Source organism: Podarcis cretensis, assembly GCF_951804945.1.
Source record: "Podarcis cretensis genome assembly, chromosome: 1".
Classification (NCBI taxonomy): domain Eukaryota; kingdom Metazoa; phylum Chordata; class Lepidosauria; order Squamata; family Lacertidae; genus Podarcis; species Podarcis cretensis.
In genome coordinates this window covers 12,621,013-12,643,365 of record NC_137170.1, presented here as the reverse complement: position 1 = coordinate 12,643,365, position 22,353 = coordinate 12,621,013, and the positions used below count along the sequence as shown (strand labels likewise).

Here is a 22,353-nt window from a genome sequence, read left to right as displayed (position 1 = left end):
AACACTGAGGGGTGCTTTAAAAGAAAGTTGCAAGGAGCAATAGCAGAGATAGGTACAATACAGAAGCCAACTCCAAAAAGCTAGCACAACAAACTCTAAACTCCCTTCTTGCTGTACTCAAACCTTGTTTTAAACCACATTTTCCTCTCAATGTTCCCCTCTGCTTGCTCTACTCAAACCTTTACAGCTGCCAGCCCCTTTCCCTCTCAGTTCCCCCAAATATTATTTTACTACTGTTAGCATGTATTGTCTTCAATATGAAGCTCCAGATTCAATTCAGTCATTTAAAACACAGGTTATTATTAACAAGCTAGCGCCCACATACAGCAGACTTGCAGCATGTGCACATTTAACTTGTGTGATCACAGCTTTACACACTCTTGGTGGCTGGCCAGCTGACATCGCACAAATTAAAAGCTCTGTATGCACCAAGTTTCCCCCCACAGAAAGAGCTTTTGAGCTCTCAGGCTTGCTTACCAGGTTCTGGGAAGGTCTCCTGATGGAGCCTCCCAGAGCCTATGCTTCCCAGAGCCTGGTATGCAAGGTGGAGAGCTTAAATGGACAATTCCAGGGTTGCTCTGACTATTAACTGCTGAAGCAGGAGGGCTGTAGAGTAGGAGAGGATACTAGCTTCATAATTCAGCAAAAGGTAAAAGGGTGGTGAGGAGTTACAATGTGTGAGAGGAAGAATATGTAGGATGTTGATGGTTTACGTGTCTTCTTCTTTGGCAATCACTTGTAGCCAAGTAAGATTGTCTTCCATAAACACGGTTTTAACAATGAGTCCATAAGTGACTGTGGAGGCCAATTCTGGAATCACAATTCTGGTCTACATGTAAGAAGAGTTTCAAAAAAAGGAGGTGGGGGAGAAGGCGGCATGGATATGGGAATGAAGATGAAAATGGGTCTACAGAAGAGAAGGGAGAAGCTGGGAAGCTTTCTTGATTGGGTGGACAATTCAGCAAGCAGTGTCTTGTCTGGGGAGAATAGTCCCCTACTACATATAATAAAATTGTTAAGGGTGTCATCACCATGTAGTTCACATGTCTGCTGACAGGTGGCACTGCAAACTACAGTGTAATAACAGCTCACTGACCTCCCTGCCAACTTTCCAACAGCTACACCCCAGTTCTGCTTTGCCACTGCTGACATCCACCACTTCTCTTTTCCTCACCTTCACTGGTGTGTGTGTGTGATGTGTGTTGGTGAGCTATGCAGCAGCAGGCCGTGTTATTATACTGACTGCAATTACAAAATGTGAAAGCAATTTATGCTGACAAAACCCAGGGTTCCCTTGACTACAGAGTTATTGGGGAAAGAAGAGAATGGAGAAGAAAACACATATTCCAATATACAGTTCCATGCTTCCCTGCAGAGACTTCTGGAGATCAAAAGGTACTATCAGTTTATCAATATATACAGCGAATAAGCAGTGTTATAGTCTCAATTGCTAGGTCTGACTAAGACCATATCCAGAATGTGTTATTGGAATAGTTGGTTCCTCACTGACAAAATGCTAGCCTTCCCCACAGTGTTCCTCATGGAAGAACCTTAGGGTGGAAAAGGCATTATCACCAAGACTAGATATGCCCAGAAGACCTTGTGTGCAGCTGGGACAGGGCATTCATATACACACAGTGCGTCTCCCAAAGCAAATGTTCATTCCAGGCTTGAGATGGGTTATCTCTAAGACAGCAAAGTATCATCATGCCTGGAGACGAATGAATTTTTTTAAAGGACTTGGCATGTGTGGTCTAGAACTATATTTAAGCTACTCATTACATTTAGGGACTGTTGATTTGTTTTTCATTTTTCCAATCTTAAATTCAGCTCATTTTCACATAAGTTCAAGATTTAAAATGTGTTCATCGTGAAAATTAACCAGCATTTTAGTGCTAATTTTGCCTAATCTACACACTTGTATTCAGTTTCCCCAATACAATACATTTCTGTATATTATCTTTTACTGTATATTGTTTTATCTACACTGCACCATAGTACATACATTTTTGTACACAATTAGTTGGCTGGGTAATCATATTGCAAAATTCAGAGATGTGAATTTTGAAGGATGGACGTGTGAACTCAATAAAATTTCTCCCCCATTCCTAGCTACTTTACTATGGACAAAAGTTCAGTGCCAGGCTTCATTCACTCGTTTTAATATACTGTAATGCTTTGCAGGACTGAAATAATGCCACATGTCACTCAAACAGTAATATATTCACAGAAGCACAGAACATTTGATAGTTCTTCAGTAGCAGCACAGCAGGACAGGGGATGAAACAATAGAGATCTACTGTTTCTGTATCTAACAAATCTTGTTCTACAATTCTGCAAGATCATTTCAATCTAATGCCTCCAACTAGGGGACCTTAAAAAAGGAAGCCATCTGTTACTGCCAATGTAAGTTGCAGAACTATCCAGAATATTGAGTTACACGCATGCCATTTACCGTTACCATAAGCTGTTCTAACTTAGTTACATCTTCATTCAGAACACAGAACTGAAATACCACATGCATGCATGTACAAAAGAATTAAAATACTGGCAAACTGCAAGTGTCAACATTTTACTCCTAGAACAAATAAATAAATTTAGGCTCTAAAACATGTCTCAATAGTCCCTAAATTTGTTGACGGCTCGTAGGAATTTGAAAATGTTCCATTCCTGGTAATTCACATTTAAGGTGGACTCCTAAGCACACTTACTCTATTTCAATAGAGCTCATTTCAATCAGGATTCACTTAGTGTAAAGAACTGGAATGCAGGTTGGATTCCAGTCTAGTCTGCCAATGCCTGCTATTCTTGTCTCACTTCTACAATACCTTTGAAGGTACAAATGTTCACTTCACATTTTTTTCACATTTTAATGTCATATAAGATTTTTGTTTCTCAGTTCCTTCCATTCCCACTCCACTGCAGGAAGCGCCAAGTGAACTACGGAAAACTCCAAACAATTCTAATGGGGTAACTACAATTGGTATTGAAAGACTGAGGGCACAAGAAGGGGATGACAGAGGATGAGATGGTTGGACAGTGTTCTCGAAGCTACTAACATGAGTTTGACCAAGCTGTGGAAGGCAGTGGAAGACAGGAGTGTCTGGCGTGCTCTGGTCCATGGGGTGAAGAAGAGCCGGACACGACTAAACGACTAAACAGCAACAACAACTGGTAGTATTGCTATATAATGGGTGTGCATATGGAAGTGTTAAAACACCAAATTTACAGTGATTAAAGTAACAGTTAACTTGGGCTGGCCCTGTATGATGGACCAGTGTGCCTTGCATGGCTCCATGTACCATATTGGCCTGAATATAAGCCACACTTTCCCCCCAAATTCCAACCATGAAAAGTTAAAGTGTGGCTTATATTCGCAACCTTACAGTATGCAGCCAGGAGCGCAGGGCAAACAGCGCCAGGAGCGTGGCAAAGTGGCACCCCACCCCACGCGTAGTGCCCCATCCTCTCCCCCAAGGCTGGGAAGAGAGCGAGGATGGGGAAAGGCCGTTGGCAATGCCGTATGGCTCCCCCCCTCCTAGTATGTAGCCAGGAGCAGCGAGGAAGGGAGTGCCTTATATTTGGGTATTCCCCCCCTCCAATTTTAAAGGTGTGGCTTATATTCGGACCAATAAGGTAACCAGGCTTCCTCAACCTTGGCCCTCCAGATGTTTTTGGCCTACAACTCCTATGATCCCTAGCAAGAAGGACCAATGGTAAGGGATAATGGGAATTGTAATCTCAAACATCTGGAGGGCCGAGGTTGAGGGAGCCTGCTCTAAACAGAAAGGACAAAAGATGATGTTAACTGAGGGGATGGGAATCAATGGATAAGCAAGCAGATGGGACAATTGAAGTCAGTAGTTTCTTGGTATGTGGCAGGATGACGTAAAGCCAGGAAGAATCTCACAATAATTTAGAAGAGGTAAGGGGGGCTGAATGTACATATTTCTAGATCACAGGGAATAAATTACAAGAGATGAAGATTAAGGCAACTTTGCACTTCCCACAGCAAGCCAAATTACATGTACACAGCTATGTCCCACAGCAGATGTGTGTCTCCCATTTGTTTGCTGCAGAAAAACACCAGTATGCATGCATGCAGTAGTTTCTCTCCTCACAGTCTGCTTTTCACAGGCTGGGCTCAGATGGACAAGAGTGTTATCAATCTGCAGGGCAAAGACTTGGCTCCCTTTTAACCATATACTCTACCTAACTGGTCTGCGGAAGTCATGGTTCAGTTGGACAGACACTAAAGCTCACTTTGATAAGCTCCACTGAAATCAGTGGGATTCTTCAATATGCAGAGCCACTAAATGTCATTTTAATAGCATGCCTGAACATACTCTGGATTCCCCATTTATTTTCCTCTACAGGGCCTCCCAGTGATGGATCAGAGCAGCCCCCACTCACAGATCAAGACTATGGTGCAAGAGGAGGGAGGACTGTTCTCCATCTCATTTTCCAGCTGAAAGTCTCTTTTTCCAAAACTATCAGAAGTATCATTTCCAGCAGGAAAGTGGCATGTGCAGGATTGAACACTGAGCATTACTGGAAAAAAAGAAACTATTTCAGTTCTGTAGTTTCTGCATCGGCAGAAATTTAAAAAATTTAAATTTAGCATCTCAATTTCTAGCTCTTAACGCAAGATCTTTTCTTAGATTTTGCAAGTTATGTTATGGGAAAAAAAACAGTGCTGAACATTAAATGCTAAGGCTCCAGAATCAGTATTAAGGAACAGAGGTTCCTATTTCAGAAAGATATGTAAAGCTACTTAAAACATGCAAAGCTAGGCGCGTGCTTAGATATGAAGCAAGCTATGAGCCAGCAAGAGAGCTAAAGTCTTCAGAGAGCAAGCTCATGCCTCTGGCCAGACAACACATAACTGGTTACTCTAGAGACTATTCATCAGTTTCTTAGCAACCTCCCCATGAAGCAAGCCTAAGTTTATAATTTAGTTATCAGTCCTCCAACATGATCTTTCCAGTTAAAAGATTTAGTATTAACAGTTTTATTCACTGAGCCAAAGGCTCAAAAAGACAGGTCTAGTTCACACAGGGTTACAATTAAACTGTCATTTAAGTATGAACATGCAGCATACATGCAGAAAGTACAAAATTGCCGGTGCTTCACTCATTCCCGACCCTGGCTGGAAACAAGCCCTGGTATGGTTTAGTGTTGTGTCCAAACCCAGGCTTGTGATTTATTTTGTGGAAAGCCAATATGAGACTTTGGCCAATGATGGGTTTGTTTGGAGATTCAGACAAAATGCTAAACTGGATTATAGCTCGTTCCCCAGTAGCAGTTGAGTGAAGCTTCCATAATTTCAGCAGTGTGCATGAACACACTGTACATTCACATTTAAAACATAGTTTTCCAAGTGATGTTTGAATGAGGTCAGGTTATTGCCAGCACCTATACCTAGCAGCTAGTAGGTCAGTAAAAAGGTTACAGAATTTTAATGATGAATCATACTAACAGGCACCAACAAACCCTTCAAAGCACATTCCTTTATACGAATTCATATTCCATTTCACTATTTATTATACATGTGCATACACAAACCCCAGGATAAGTTTTAGGCATGGGTAGTAGCAACAATGCAGTGAATATTTCATGGAAATATGACTGTTAATGAACTGTTAAGTGGCAGTGCAGCAACCTCTTCGCCACAGCAGCTCATTGAGTGAGTGATATCTCTTCATATACAAGTGTACTATCCACATATACTGTGGTTTATGGGGTTAACTGCAAGCAGCTGACCAGAATCCAACCACATTCACATGATCCATGACTCAATAAGAGCTATTCAGTTAGACACAGTAGATTCCCAACTTGGATATTGATGGCAAACATTCAAATTGGATACTAAAATATGTCACACATGCAGTCAGAGCAATACCTGCAACCAGAACTACTACCTGCCAAGTTCCAGGACAATGCAAAACTATGGGGAGAGAGGATAGTAAGTCAGACTCTGCGGACCCCTATAGATTTCAGCTAGCTAAGAATTAGTGAAAGCCTCAAAGCATACTTCATGGTCTTAGAACAGCTCCAAAATACAACCAACAGCAGAAAACAGGGTGAACATCTTTCAAACAATTAAAGTTCCAAGTTAGCAACCAAAACAAGGCTACAGGTTCAAAGTTTCATAGCAGAGACTATGAATATTTAAGGCAGATATTTACTAAAACAAGACACTGTAATCCAGGAGGCCTGCTGGTAATGTTTTCTCCATGGTCTATATAATAAGCAAGTCGAGAGAATAAATCAAAGTGTGGAAGGCGAGTTTTATTGCATGATGTACATTAAAAACTCGGGGGGGGGGGGACCTCTTTCATAAGCCAGTGAAGTTTATAATCCTACCCATACACAGATACTTTGATACTTAATTGGCCTCTGTACATCTAATGAAGAGAGTATATCAACAACAGTTCTAATCATTGAGAAGAAGAAAGCAAACAACATTCTAAATATGAGTGGCCATTAGATTCACGTAATAGTATTCCAATTAATTATTTCTACCCGAAGCGTCTGTTACAGTAATGCGCAATGCAAAGACAAAAGTGCTCAATGAGCTTTCTACTAGAAAACTGTCTCTAGTAACTTGTTAATTTGCAAACAAATTATGAGTCCAGGATTACTTGCCATAACATGTGCTGCTTAGAACTTCAATTTTAACTTCATCCACTATTTTGGTGCCCATTCTAATTGGATCCTGTCTTGTTTTGTGTTCTGCTATTCTAAATACTAGAATCATTTTCCAAACTTGAGTACAGTAGACTCACAACTTGTGCAGGCATTACATTCTGGGGCACTGAGCATAAACCCCGAACCATGTCTACTCAGAACCCTGGAACCGCCCTCACGTGACCATCCCTATCTTTCTGTAGCCGACACACTGAGCAGGCCATGCCTACCAAGCAAGGCGGGAAAACCCATCATGGAAAGAGCTTTTAAGCTCTCTGCCCTACATGTGTTTAATGTGTGAGATGTCATCTGGCCAGCCACCAAGCACATAAAGTTGCAATTGTGCAAGTTTAATGCACACAAATTGGAAGTCTATTGCATATCACTCTTCACACATCTTCAGATCATTTTGCATAATCTGACCCTAGTCCTCCAATTTCTTCCGCCTACATGATGCTGTCTTGTACTGTAGCACACCTTTGGTCCATCTAACTCTGTACTATCTACTCTGATAGCAAGACAGGTCTCAGGAAGTTTCTCCAGCTGCATTTCCAAAATCTAGAAAGTGAAAGTGTGTGTTATTTTCATCAATTTAACCCACCTTAAATTCCCAACGCATTTAAATCATCACTGCTTCCTGGGGGAGTACCATAGTTTGACTAAATGCTGCATGAAGCACTTTCTTTTACATATCTCATATCTTCTAACATTGAACTTCACTGGATATCCATGAATTTTAGTGTTGTGAGAAAGGGAGACTTTTTTTTCTCTCTCTCTTCACTTTCTCCATGTAAGGCATAATTTTATAAACTTCTATTATGTTGCCTCATACTTGCTTTTTCTCTAAACTAAAAAGTCCCAAGCACTGCAACCTTTCTTCATAACGGAGTCGCTCGATTCCCTTGATCACTTTAGTTGCCCTTTCATATTTCTGAACCTTTCCCAACTCTACAATATCCTTTTCAAGGTGAGACTACCAGAACTGCATACAGTACTCCAAATAGAGCCACACCATAAATTTGTATAATGGCATTGCAATATTGGTGCATTGGCAATCCAAAGACAAAATTTTAATTGAATGCTGCTTAAGTTTTGTTCAGAAAAGATCCACTGAAATTAATCCACTGAATTAATCATAAAACATGATTAAGTGAGGTCCTTTAATTTGAATAGTAAAACGTTTGTTAAATACCACCCCTTGTCTTTGTCATCAACTCAACAGGTGGCCTTTGACAAGTCACCAATGCTCTGTTAGTGTATGAACACACATGTCTATTATATTTGTAGGTGCCTACCCTACAAATATATATGCACTATTAGTTCTCTCTACTGTTTACCCCTGCCTCTGTTTCTCTCTGTTGCATCTATTTTTAGACTGTAACCCCCCGGGATAGTATAATGCCATAAGGTGGCACTACATAAACATTATATAATGCAGAACAACTCAAACAGTTGCATGGATTTAACACATATTTATATGGTGCAGTTTAGAATCATAGAAATCATAGAATCATAGAGTTGGAAGAGACCACAAGGGCCATCGAGTCCAACCCCCTGCCAAGCAGGAAACACCATCAGAGCACTCCTGACATATGGTTGTCAAGCCTCTGCTTAAAGACCTCCAAAGAAGGAGACTCCACCACACTCCTTGGCAGTAAATTCCACTGTCGAACAGCTCTTACTGTCAGGAAGTTCTTCCTAATGTTTAGGTGGAATCTTCTTTCTTGTAGTTTGGAACCATTGCTCCGTGTCCGCTTCTCTGGAGCAGCAGAAAACAACCTTTCTCCCTCCTCTATGTGACATCCTTTTATATATTTGAACATGGCTATCATATCACCCCTTAACCTCCTCTTCTCCAGGCTAAACATGCCCAGCTCCCTTATCTATTTCATTTACAGTAGCACAAAGTTGAAGTCAGAAATTCCAACTGAACCTGCTTTGTATTCACATGTAGATAGTGTACTTCTGTATTCACTAAACTTTACAAAGAAAAGCAGTTAGAAATCCAAACACTGGCCATAAAGCACACCTTTGATCTTACAGGAGTGCGGATATCAGACAACTTTTTTTAAAGATATATTATAGGGAAATCTATGGCAAGGCAAATAATGAAGCCAGAAATATCCAAATAGGGTATGGTCAGTAAAAACACAGGTGGGGTGGCACATATCAGAAACCCAGTGTATATAGAGCAAAGAAGGAGATCTAAAAATGCAAATATGTTCACCCACCAGAGTCTAGACTCTTCGAGAACAAAACTGATGGTAAACAGTAACTTGTAAAAAGGTAAAGCATACTGGTGCTCTCTCCCCCCCCTTTTTTTTTTGCTACCCGAACTCAACAGGAAGTGTCCATCATTAATTCAGCATACAAGCATAATGCCACACATTCCCATGTTATTATGTTCTTGAGTTTATGCAGGAAGGGGGGCATTGACTTCCTAGCAGATCTCCATTTACAGGAAATGGGCACATTTGCATAAAATGACAAGTGGTGAACCTTGGGATGAATAGTGCTGCACACACTGCCTGACTGCTCCCCCTGTTTTGTTCCTCCTTTCACACAATCAGAGAGGAATGATTAAACTGTGCTTGCACATAGTATATAGTCTATTAAGGTGCATGTTTAATACTTGTAATGAGATGCTGGGTGATAGATTAAGCAAAGTCTGGTGGGAAGAACTAGCTGCAGAAATGTAAGATGGAGGACACCTTGCTTGCCTGTAGTACATGTGAAAAGGATCTAGAGGTCTGAGTAGGCCTCAAGCTGAACATGAGTCAACAGTGCAATTGCAGCAGCAAAAAAAGCTAATGCTATTCTAGGCTGCATCAACAGAAGTCTACTGTTACAATCAAGGGAAGGCATAGTACTGCTCTATTCTGCCTTGGACAGACCTGGAATACTGTGTTCAGTTCTGGGCACCACAATTTAAGGAGGATACTGACAAGCTGAAACATGTGCAGAGGAGGGAAACCAAAATGATCAAGGGTCTGGAAACCAAGGAACAGTTGAGGGAATTGAGTAAGTTTAGTCTGGAGAAGAGGAGACTGATATGACAGCCATCTTCAAATATCTAAAGGGCTGTCACATGGAAGATGAAACAAGCTTGTTTTCTCTTGTTCTGGAGGAAAGGACTCAAACTAATGGATTCAATTTACAAGAAAGGATATTCCAACTAAACATCAGGAAGAACTTTCCAACGGTAAGAGCTGTTTGACAATGGAACAGCTTCCCAATAGAGGCGGTGGACTCTCTTTCATTGGAGGTCTTTAAGTAGAGGCTGGATGATAATTATGCTGAGCTTTTAGGGTCCTTGATGCTGAGCTTTTTAGGGTCCTTTTAGGGTCCCCAATGCGTATCTTTCAATAAAGCAGCCATACTTTCCTTTATTCTTTATACAACTTATGCTGATTTACTCAGATTCTTTTCATTATAATTTAGTATCTTAATGTGCCTTTCCACACTTCACCTTGCTTATGTACTAATGTCTCAAATGCTCATCATCGTGACCACCGACCCTTGCTCCTTCTTTCATCATTACCAGTACCTCTTTATTTTAACGTGTTGATTTCCTGCACGTACACAATCCTACCTGGATCCTATGAAGTATCTTAGTAAGGTGTTGCAAATGTCTTCATACTCTTTTGACATAATTCAGCTTATTGGTGTATGCTTTTAAAAGTTACTACATTTTTCAAAAACCTGAGAGCAGTACAAGGATGAGGGTTAAATCTCCCCTACACGTGTCCTTCAATGAAGACGCATCAGAAGACTCCTACTTGAAATCTAGAAACAAATGGGAAACTTCAGGGAGGAAATGAAGTAACTTCTGTGATACTGGAAGCCACTATCTAAGTTCAGCAAGAGGACAGAAGCATAAACACCATACTTAAAAGGATGTCACTAGCGCCCATGTTGAGAACTGCAATTTATTTAATCCCTTCCTTTGTACCCCCATCTTTCATTCCTATGCAGAAGAGTCAATTTTCCAATTTCTAGAACTACAATATAATATCCAATTGCCACGTTACAATGAGGAGTTGACTGCTGCAATGAAAATGAAAACTTAGGAAAAGCTCAATTACCGGTATCCCTACTTATTACTGGAAGGAGAGAACGTGTTCCTATTTTGAAAAGAAGCCACCAGGCAGCTAAATAAATTTAGATGCTTACATAAACAACCATCACCACCACATCCACCCAGGGAAAACATGCAAATCTGTTACTTAAACATGAGCTCTTACTGAAAGAGTTCTGTGTTCAGATTCACACAACTCCAGTGGATCCTCAATTACTCCAAGCTGCAACAAGAATTTTACTACGTGGATATGACTTGTAAAAGTCGTATTTATAGACCATGTGTGTCATATTCTCATAGACCTGTGGTTCTCTCAAACCAAGCCCTATCCATGTGCAAAGGTTATCTCTTATTAAGTGATCTTTGGAGATGAGTCATGGAAGAGTTAGCAACATGGAGCATTCATGCTCTTTCTCTTCACTGAAATTCATTATCTTCATTCTGATGGTTCTAAACATAAATGATAATGAACATGTGATCACACAAGGTAAGTTAAAGCCTCCAGATATTTTCAATTTCTATGCACTTTTTAGGAATCTATAAGCTGTGAAGAATCCACAAATGTGAAATTAAAGTCTTAAAAAGGACTCAGTTCTGCTGGTGAAATCTACTCTTTGTGATGAACAGAATACAAATGTTTATCTTCTTAATTTAAGGTCTTTTCAAAGAGCTGCATTAAAACAGTTTAAAATTGGGGGCTAAAAAGCTCTATTATCTGTTTCCCCCTTGATTTCAAATGGAATATTTTGCAGTGCTGAAGTTGAAAAGCAACCATCAACTTTCATTTAAGAGAACTGCAAAAGTGCATAGAAACTTGACATTTGGTTTCCATGTAGTCGAGACACATTAGACAAGCTTGAAGACTGAGAAATCTAGCAGTCAAAGGACTCTGAACATAAAGTTTCTCACAGACTAGTAGAGACCCAACCAAAGCACATCCGGGACAGGGTATTTGGTGAGGGAATAATGCTGCCCCACCACCTATTTGAATTTTCAGGGGGGGGGAGAGATTGTAACAGCTAGAAAAAGAGGGCAATGGCTTATAGAAGATTTGAAACAGTAGTCAGTATGCAATCAGAAGATTTTGTCATCAGATAAGTAAATAGAAATAAGGTTCACAGCTCAGACACCCTCCAACTGGTAGTAACAGCCAGAAGAAAATACATTAGGAATAAAAAAGGGAAGAAAAAGAAGAATGAATACTATACTGTATAGCAGTGCCTGTGAGCCAAATTAGACCTAGCACAGGTCCCAATCTGGCCCATAGTAGTTTCCCCAAACCATGTCCACCTGCCCACACTTAATGTTGAACCGAAGCTGGCAATGCAAAGGATCTTCCTTTGCAGGCATGGCTCTATCATACCCACTAAGGAAAAATGTTAATTTGGGTGACCTGTCGTCATTGTGATATCATGTGATTGATAGGTGCCCACTTGTCTAAATGAGCCAAGAGAGGTGAAGGAACCTAGGGCCTGGCTGTGCAGACTCAAACTATTCTATGGCCCATTTCTATTAACTGTAATGCAATGCATCTGGAGGTAAGGTAAAGGTACCCCTGCCCATACGGGCCAGTCGTGTCCGACTCTGGGGTTGCGCGCCCATCTCGCTTAAGAGGCCAGGGGCCAGCGCTGTCCGAAGACACTTCCGGGTCACGTGGCCAGCGTGACAAGCTGCATCTGGCGAGCCAGCGCAGCACACAGAAACGCCGTTTACCTTCCCGCTAGTAAGCGGTCCCTATTTATCTACTTGCACCCGGGGGTGCTTTCGAACTGCTAGGCTGGCAGGCGCTGGGACCGAGCAACGGGAGCGCACCCCGCCGCAGGGATTCGAACCGCCGACCTGACGATCGGCAAGTCCTAGGCGCTGAGGTATTACCCACAGCGCCACCCGCGTCCCAATGCATCTGGAAAGACTTGTCAAAAGAGTTATTACTCATCAGAATGAATGTACAAGGCAATCATGAATGGAGGGCCAAAAAGAGGTTAAGTAAAAGCCATAAAAGACAGTAAATCCAATCTTAAGATTTTATCAGGAAAGATAGCGATAATTAATATTGCTGTAAACAATACCAGTGAAGCTGTTTATAGTAGTACACACAATATCGGTCTGCTTCATTTTGCACAATGGAAAAGGTTCCCCTTTTCACCCCACCATCCTCTCTCATGTCAAACTGCCTGACAACTTGTAAAATGCTACCTCCAGCTCCCTTTGCAGCTCATGATGCTGCTGGCTTGAGTCATGTGGCTTTGTTAAAACTTATCCCTTGCCCCTTAGGCACCTCTGGCTTTGTGCCCCTTCATCTTTCCTGCACTCTGTTAGCATCACGTTAACCTGAGTCAGAGGATGTGTTCTATTGTATGGATGATCTAAGAGGAATGTGCAGGCTTGAAGAAACCTGTTAAATGGAACAAGACAACAAGATCGTTTCTGACCTTTACAAGAGTAAGCCCTGGAATTTTACAGTAGTAAAAGCCAAGTGCTCCAAGGGTTCTCTTGAGCAACCCTTTACTTGTCCTTGAAAACAATACAAATGCGGGATGTATCCCTTGCAAAAAGGGTACCTAATGATAGGGGTAATTCAAATTATTAGTGATATATCAGACCACCTGAATTATGGACATCAACTCAAATGCAGGTAATACCAAATACAACATGCCCTTAAGATTAAGAGGTTCCTCTCAATAGGGAAGAAAGGATGTTAAAAGCCAAATTACACAAAGTAAAGGATAAACAACCCTAATTAAGTGCTGGTATCAGGCAGCATGTCATTTACTGGTTGCTATAGCAACTTTTATTCTAGTATAATTTGTGAAGATCTTGACAGCATTTTTTTAAAAAATGCATTCCCTAGCAATTGAGGTCCAGAAATTCCCAGAAAACTCTTTGCCTGCCAAGTATGGAACTAACATAAAAGGAGACTGCATTGTAGCCATTCAGTAAAGTTCTGTGCCAACTATGAAACCAGAAGCCATGTAGATGGCTTTCAAACTATAAGCCATTTGCAGGACCATTAACTTCACTTGAAAAGTTTATGAAAGCCAAGAAACTAAAAAGCAACTAAAGCTTTGATTTTAGATCAAGTCACATTTAAACTACATTTAAACCATAGTAAACCAACCGTGTGGTGTTCTAAGAGCCGGTTTTAGTCATTTGCTTATCTAACAGTTTGTCCGCAGTGTTTGTATAGTAGCTAATAAAGTGTCAATTAAAGTTAAAGCTTTTCAAGCAAGAAAACTTTAAACGAAGTTTAGGGCAAGGAGTATGGAAGAGCGGTAATGAAAGGACAGCTGCATATACAAACCACACCTGACTCACTCTACCAGATTTCTACAAAATGTTCCCCAAGGTAGCAGTCTAAGCACTTCTAAAGAGATCAAGATGTTTCAACAGCTAAAGGCTTTGGATTTATGACAACAGAAAAAGAGCACACCATCACCGACAGTGCAACATAAAGAATGCTTACTTATAAGTTCCGCTGAATCCATGGGATTTTTTAGGATTGCAACTTAAGTGAAGTAAGACGTTAGGTCCCCCAAGGATCAGTATTGGGACATGTGCTTTTAAACTTACACATAAATTATCTAAAGTTAAAGCTGTACAGCAAGGCAGCCAAGGTGCTAACAGCACCGGATTGTGCAGGGCTGTAAAACAGAAATGAATTGCAAGGAGCCAGGACTGCATCTGCCATCATCACTGACTACTGGCTGGTAGGGCTGGTAGAAGTTCTAAGTACAACACGATCTGAAGAGCTGAGAGTTAACTGTTCTAGATGCATAACTTGGGAGCCTGACCCTGATGTATTATCTCTGAAGGAAGTGTCACTTGGGAACTTATCCTTAAGTAAATTTGCATGGAATGACAGCCCCAAACATTGCAAACACCTTTCAGACATAATAGAAGCCTATTAGTAAGTCTACTGAGTTACTCACCTACAAATATAACGACGTCTTGCCAACTTATACCCATGTAAATTATTTTGTAGCATACCAACAGCCTGGAGGACAGGTGAAGGAAAAGAACTGGCAAGCAATATGCCTGGTTGAATGCACTATACTTTCCACAGGTGACCAGGCAAGTGGTGATTTACAAGCCAGGATTAAAATAAAAACACACATGTACTTTAGATTAACTGCCATAGTTTTAGTATCAGAGCAGAGGGTAGGCTCTATCCAAGCTGAAGAAAGGGAATTTTCTGTAGCTGGCTGCACCATGCAAGAATTAAATGCTGTTCTATCCCACTCTGTTGACTAGAACTAGACCTACAACCATAAATGTAGCACTCGTCTCTTTGAAATCAAATAGGGGTAAGATCAAAGGGTAGAAGGTATACATCAAATGTTTAGGAATAAGTGTTTCTGCAACATTATGCACAAGGAAACAGAAGACCCAAAGGCAGTTTCAATATTTCTTATTGAATTACAAAGAAGAAAGGGAACAAAACTCAGAAATCATACAAGAAGTACAGTAGCTGCAATAATACACCAATTTTTCCAGACTAGTCCAAAGAGATTGGGACTCTGGTATCTGAGAAGCTGCCTGTTCTATACTCATTTATCTGCAATAGCTGTAGTCACAGTCAACACAGACCAAGGGACAAACGTAACCTTAATGGCTAAATGTTAATATAAACAAACGTAAGATACAAGCATGGAAATACAATAACCAGTTGCGTTTAGTGCTCTAAGGAACCCCTAAACTGCTTAACAGTGGCTATCCCCTCCTGCAAGTTCTCCAGGAATTCAACAGCACTAGGGAAAGGTATTTCCTTTTCATACCAGCATTGCAGAAGATGATGAGGCTTGTGGTGCAGTCCAAGCCTTGACAGAAGAGAAATCCATGCCATTTAGTGCCTACTGGAAAGCACTGCAAGAGGTGAAAGCACACCCCATTACCTCTGTGCAGATCAGAAAATTTGGGAAGAGGAGAAACTGGGCTTGTTTCCATTTCAGTGGGGCTGAAACAGAAGCAACATGAGCCAGCACCTCTCCTCACCTGAATCACCTTGCAAAAGAGGACTCAGGGTGGGGGCTGTTAGAGATCATGAATTAGGGCACTCTTATTATTATTTATTGAATTTATATACTACCCTATACCCAGAGGTCTCAGTAAAAGTTATAGTTCTGTTGAAGTCCTCAAAAACACAGAGGAGGAGCAAAGTTAAGAACAGACAAACAAGACTTGTTTTCACCACTTTGAAATATTCAGGTACATATATCTACAAAGACACAACACTTCTAAACAACACACTTCTCTTTCAATGCTAAATTCATCCTAGCCCCGATGAGCATGACATCCTGTGGCACCTACATAATAAAAGTGTGCAGGTGCAAGAGAATGCAAATCACTTGCTCTACAAAAAGGCTATTCTGTCTATTTCCCAGGGTGCCTTAGGCTTCCACTGAGGCCATTCAGAGATTTCTGACTTGGATCAGTTGTTGCCCACTACTGGGCTTAATCTTCAATGGGCTATTACAGGAGAGCAATGGTGCATTCTAAGGCACAAACACAGTTAATACGTACAGAATATCAGCAAGACAACAGGTATGCTTAGGTTCTGGGATATTTCTTTAGAAGGTGCAGAAACTAACTGCAGTGCAAAGGTATTCCATAGTAGAGCTGTAGAGGTATGGCTATCTTCCTGTTTATTGCTTATAAACAGTGTGGATAGGTGGAGCTGAGACTTAGGAAGATGGTCTCAGAAATTCTTAAGCTATGCCTGTCTTACAACATGATGGGACTTTGCCGAGTGGGGAATAAGAAGCTTTATCGGTGGGATTATTTGCTTCCCCCACCCCTGGCTACATGAACTCCCCCATGAGAGGCATGAGGGGTACACGTTCAGTCTCTAGACCGAACTACAGCTTCTTAAAATTCATAAGGGCATGTATGGCACACAGTGTATTTGGCAATTCTACTAATGTAGCAGGCAACCTAACAGGTTTTCATCACATTCACACAACTGTATTCGACAGAATATGAAGGCCAGCCACAAGTCTTATTCAACCAGGTATCCTTTAAAGAGAATGACTATGGCAATCAGACTAGCAATCCATAAAATGAATACCAGCAACAAATATTTGGGTATGAGACGGATATTGGATGCGCTGCTCTCAATCAGCCCCACTGGCATGTTTGTCCAGAGGATTGCCACAAGACTGAGCAAGTTACTACATACACTCTGCTGAATACAGAAGGTGGCATGGTCTGTACTTGTTAGCGCTGAAACGACTCAATACACAATCCTTTCTTCAGATTTCTAAGCTCAGAGCCTGGCCCCTAACAAACAGCATTACTATTGGAATTTATATACCATCTTTCTTTTCAAGAAGAAATACAGAGGTGGTTCGCAAACATAAAAAAGCCAACAGCAAAGTAAACTATAAAGCCACTCACAAAAATACATCCGCCCATAATTAAGATGCATAATAATGAGCATGTACAAGATACACAGTAAAACAACTTCATCAAACCTATAAAACATCCATCATTAAAACATATAATATGCCCATTAAAATAGTTTAACCATTAAAACAGAAATTAGAACTATTAGAACAAACACAGCTTGCCATCAAGTTTCTTCCACAACACTTAGTTGCCTAACTCCCACCCCAGAGTCTGCAAAGCAAATTCTCTAAGTAACAGAACATACTTCTATCTAGAAGCATGAAAAAGATGTGTTCCAATATATACAAAACCATCTACCAGTCTGTCTTTGGCAGCTGGGCTTACTGCTAACAGTTATGTACTATAAGAGTCCAGAGGCATCCATTCCAAAGCTCTTCTAAAGATCAACCAACGTGTTTTAGACAACTCCTTTTCATAGCACACAGGACACACCTTGTTCTATTACCTGCTATTGTGGAGTTGCGATGTCATCCTGTGGACACAGCAAGAGAAGACCAAACTACATGACTACCAGTATTTCCATAGGTCTCTTTGACTGACACATGTGCACACCAGCTGATGAGAAATGGACTATCACACAGCTGTTGAGAGGCTGAAAATGGCAATTAAAAAACCCATACAGTTGCTGTGTACTTGATGTGCGCATTTTTTTGGGAAGACATAGTAAAACTCTGAGTCACACTGAAGGGACAGGATACCCAAATCCTGTCTGAAATCACCCCAGGCTTCAATAATCACCCCGGGCGCAATATTTTTCCCACCCGAGGGCAAAGCCTCATAAGGCTACAACACATGAACGTTTACTTATATTTTAGCCCCACTTTCCTTCAATCATGGAACCCAAGGTTGTGTATATGTGGTATTGACCAGACCCAAACCCTCATGAGCTTTCACATGGTCTGCCCATTTAGACCAGGTCGAGATCAAAAAGGGGACACAATTTTATAAACACAAAATGAAGTATGCCAAACTTCTACCTCCAAAACTCTGGTAATTCCAAAACGCCAAAGTTCACCGGATCAGAATAACCTCTCTTAATCACACATCGTGGCAATAATAGCAGCTGTTGGAGTTAAGGATGTTTTCTGTCATCCTAAGACAGGAAGGAATTGGGTTTTTTTTTCCTCTCTCCCCCCCCCCCCCGCTGTATGCATATGGATAAACTTAGAAGCAGATTCAATCCAGGCTTAAGATTCATAAAAAAGACACCTGTGGCCTCAGACAAATTCTCAGGTTGCATCCTCCACCTGCCACCCAACGTCTGAGGAAAGCGTCGTTTTGTATCGGACACAAGTCACTCTGCACTTGCTCAGAGACACGGGGCTTGCGTACAAATAACCCATCGAGATTAACATCCCTAAGTCAGTCAGTAGCGTGTCAGTGTCAACAGGTTCACCCCAAGTATACATTTGTAGGCCACCACACTGTGCCATGACTACCTCACTAGGCACGCGCCTCTCTGGTTACTCCTATTAAAAAAAATAAAATCAGAAGGCAGGGGCAGTTGCATGTGGTTTTCATGGGCAAAAGTTTAAACTCTGGGCATGGAGGGATGCATTTTGAAAAGTTGAGAAGAGGTGCCTTGCTCTCTCCACAGAATTCCTCCCTCAGAGAAGTGCGCCCTACTGCGACAACGCGCACTACTTGAACCCAGAGCCTGGGAGGGAGGAGGGAGAGAGGCTGGCGGTTCCCTCTCGCGCCCTCCCCGCTCCAACGGTCGCTGCCGAGGCGCGCGCCAGGCGGGCGAGCCCTTCCCGCCCCGCCCCCGCCCTCCCCGCCAGGTCTGGTCCCAGGAGCCAAGCCGCTCGCGCCCTAAGCGAGCAGCAGCACGCGCGCCCCGCGCTTCCCCGTAGCCCGCGGCTAAAGCGCAGCTGCTTTGCACTGCGAAACCGCCGCCGCCGCCTCTTTCCACGCCCTGCCGGCACACTTCTACACACACACACACACCCGCCCTATGTACTCTAGGCATTGCACCGAGAGCGGGATGGTGTTGTGCATTTTATATATGCATGTATTCTATGCAATTAAACGGCACGAGCGCAAGGCTAGCCGCACGCGCCCCCTGCTGGAGATGGTACCGTTTCATTTTATTTTTATTTTGCAAATACACGCCCCATTTGGGGGGGACGACAGCGGGCGGGAATTGCTTACAGCATTTCCACCCCCCCCTTTTTTTTTAAGAAAACAAAAATAATCAAGCAGCGCCTTGTGCCCCCAAACACCCAAGGGTATGGATCAAAGCTCGTGCAAGCCAGCAGCACCTTCGCATCTACAGTACCCCCCCCCCTAAACAGCCTCGGCCGCTCACACCTGGATCTTGCAAAGCGCGGGGAGGAGGCTGTCACGCAACGCACTTCCTCCTCCCCGCCGCTCGCAGTTGCTCCTATGAGGAGCAGGCACGCCCCTATGAGGAGATGCCTCTGGGTGTGCCCTTTCCCAGGTTTTTTTTATTAGGCAAAATCGCCCCCCCCCCTCCCCACTTTCCATGCAACACGCTGCTAGGAGTTCATTATCCCCAACACCTGGGGCTCCCTGAAAAAAAAAAAATCTCCACTGCCCGATTCCCCCGCTCGCAGTAAATAACCATCCATTTGCACCAACAGCTGCCACATCCTTGCAGATCCGCGCGGTGCAAGTCACTTGTCTGCTACTGTCTGTCGCTGCTCTGCAAATCCATAATGTAAGCCTAGCGGCATCGGGGCTGCTCTCTCCCACCCCCACCCCCCAGGAAACAAACAACCGCTCCTCGTTTCTCCTTTCCGGGGGAGAAGCGGAAAGAAAACGATCAGTGCGCGCCTCTCGTCTGTCAGTTAGAATAAAACGCCTCGCATTTTCCAAGCAATGAACCGCGATTCAAGTTGTGCCAGTCCCTGCCTGCACTTCGCATAAAACCACAGAGGGCGGAAGGAAAAGCACCTCAAGTTACAGAACTGCAGCTAGCCACAAAGGGAAGGTCATTCAAATAATTCTCCGCCCCCCCCCCCACCAAACACCATTCAGCGCATAGCCTATATACCGTGCACAAAACCACTTATGCCTATTGCTTAATGATGAGCAAATCTCCAAACACGCGCACACATTTTTATACATATATATTTTTTTTAAAAGGAAAGTTGACCTACCGGCCACGCAAACTGGAAAGGGATAGCAATCCTGCCCATGTCGTGACTTTTCCCCTGATGAAAATTGCGGTTGTTGAGATAAAAAGTATTTCCACCGAGAACAGGAGTAGATCCGGAGCCGTAGCTGCATGCTCCAGTGGTCGTGATTTTGGCTTGATACTCCTTTAAGCAGACTTTCACGTAAGTGTCGCACTCGTCCCGCGCGCAGTCCAGGTTCTGGGGCTTTTTCATGCCATCACAACACTCCCCATTCAACAATTCTCCGTTTACATTCTTCACCGAGTTAATCTGCAGCTCGAAATAGCCCGTGGACTGGGACACCTAAAAATAAGGGAGAGGGAAGGAAGGGGGGGTGACAGACACATACAACCTCATTACTACAGTGTCTTGGGAAGAAAAAGTGCGCGGAGATTTACAAGGCAGCAGCCACTCCGGAGTTTCCTACGGCAAAGCAAGCCTTCCAAAAAACTATTACAACTAGACGGTGCTATTAAAAGATGAGATCGAGAGCTATTTGGGTGGGGGTGCGGGGACACGGTGCCGCAATTCCGGCTAGCTGTGGCAATAGAGAGAGGGAAAATATTCACAAGCCGTGCAAGGGAACTGCAGAATGTTCCCATTTGCAACTGAAATAAGCAACTCCCAAATAAAATGGTTTGGGATTCATACAGTCGTAAGGGAGACCATGCAAACCGGTTTTGTTTTCTGTTATAAAAAAAAAAAAGGAAAGCGTTCCGCGGGTGGGCAGATAAATGGATTATAAATCATAATTGGAGGAGAGAGAGAAGAGGAGCGAAATTCTCCATGCAAACATTGCACACGGCAACTTTGCCTGCGCTCTTCCAAAGCAAACACGCCGGCTTGGAAGCGACGCGTTTGGAAAGGGAGGCTGGCTGAGATCTGCAGCAGAAGCCACGCTCTCCTCTCTCTCTTCCCCTTAAGCGAGATCGGGCTTAAGTTTCGCAAAAAGGGTGCGCTCCAGATAGCCACACTCTTAGGGGGGAAATATTATCCAAAAGGCAATCCCCGCTGCAGCACAGGCGGCTGAAGAAGAAAGGTAAGGCGCGCACTGCGATAAAGGTCCTCTCCGCTCCCCTATCCCTTTCCCGTTGTTCCCTTTTATTTGCAAGACAGCAAACCCCCCTCCGCAAAAAACAGAGAGCGCGTTGTTTTACCTGCACCCATAAAGTTAGGAGCAGCCACAGCCTAAGCGCCGCCGCGAGCAGAACCCAGTGCCGCCTGCCAGAATCCAGCATGCCTGCTACCCCGAGCTGAACGCCGTCGATCAGGGAAGACAATCCATCGACCGGCCGCTGCTCGGAGCATCGGCGGCGGGAAGGGCAGCAGGGCGGGCGCCGCGCGCAAGGTGGAGAGCTCCGGCCGGAGCCTGCAGATCGCCGCCGCTCCTTATCGCCAAAGCCCCGGGCTGACGGACGAGGCAGGGCAGATCCTGGCGGGCGCCTGGCGCGCTCCTGCAGCCGCAGCGGCAGCCAGAGGGAAGCGCGGGTCCGCCGGCAGCTCAGCCTCGCCACTGCGCTCGCTCCTCTGTGCGCCTCTGCTGCGCGAACAGCCAACAAGTAGGTGCCGGAGTGACAGCTTCATTGCCCATTAGACGGCGCCGCCACGGCCTTCATATTCATGAGGGGGAAGGGCCGGGGAGGAGGAGGAGGCGGCGGCGGCGGGCGGGTGTGGCCACGCGGCTCCCGAAAGGGCTGGGCGAGCGAGCGAGCGAGCGAGCGGCAAGGCCGGGCCAAGGCGGGGACGCCGGAGCGTGCGCGCTTCCCAGCGAGCCGTCGGAGGCGCCGCAGCCGCCGACCTGCCGCTCGCCGTCCGCCCCGCGGCGGGCTGTTGCGCAAGCCACTTGTTGCGCGTGGGCCGGGCCCGACCCAGCACGTGCGCGGCTGCACGGGGGTGCGGATCGGGCGTGTGCCTTCTTGCGCCGGGCACGTCGGCTCGCGCCGCCGCCCGCGAACTAGGGAGCAAGAAGGGAAAGGGGCTGCCCTCTTTTTTTTCTCATTTCCCGCGCGTGCAGGTGGAGCCTTTCGCGCTGATGGTTGC

At 43.8% G+C, this 22,353-nt stretch overlaps 1 protein-coding gene across 2 annotated transcripts in view; it reads right to left on the bottom strand.

Moving 5' to 3' along the window:
- JAG2 (jagged canonical Notch ligand 2) overlaps nucleotides 1-21,822 on the bottom strand; it is an 87,288-nt gene extending 65,466 nt beyond the window's left edge. The window contains exons 1-2 of one of the 2 annotated variants that reach the window (XM_079984585.1): nucleotides 21,471-21,822; nucleotides 20,296-20,616 (exon numbers count right to left, since the gene is read on the bottom strand). In XM_079984585.1, the coding sequence (XP_079840711.1) occupies nucleotides 20,296-20,616; nucleotides 21,471-21,551 (402 nt within the window). In that variant the 5' untranslated portion in view covers nucleotides 21,552-21,822. The remainder of the gene's footprint in view (nucleotides 1-20,295; nucleotides 20,617-21,470) is intronic. The other variant, XM_079984586.1, reaches the window with a different exon arrangement.
- Between the last annotated feature and the right edge of the window lie 531 nt (nucleotides 21,823-22,353).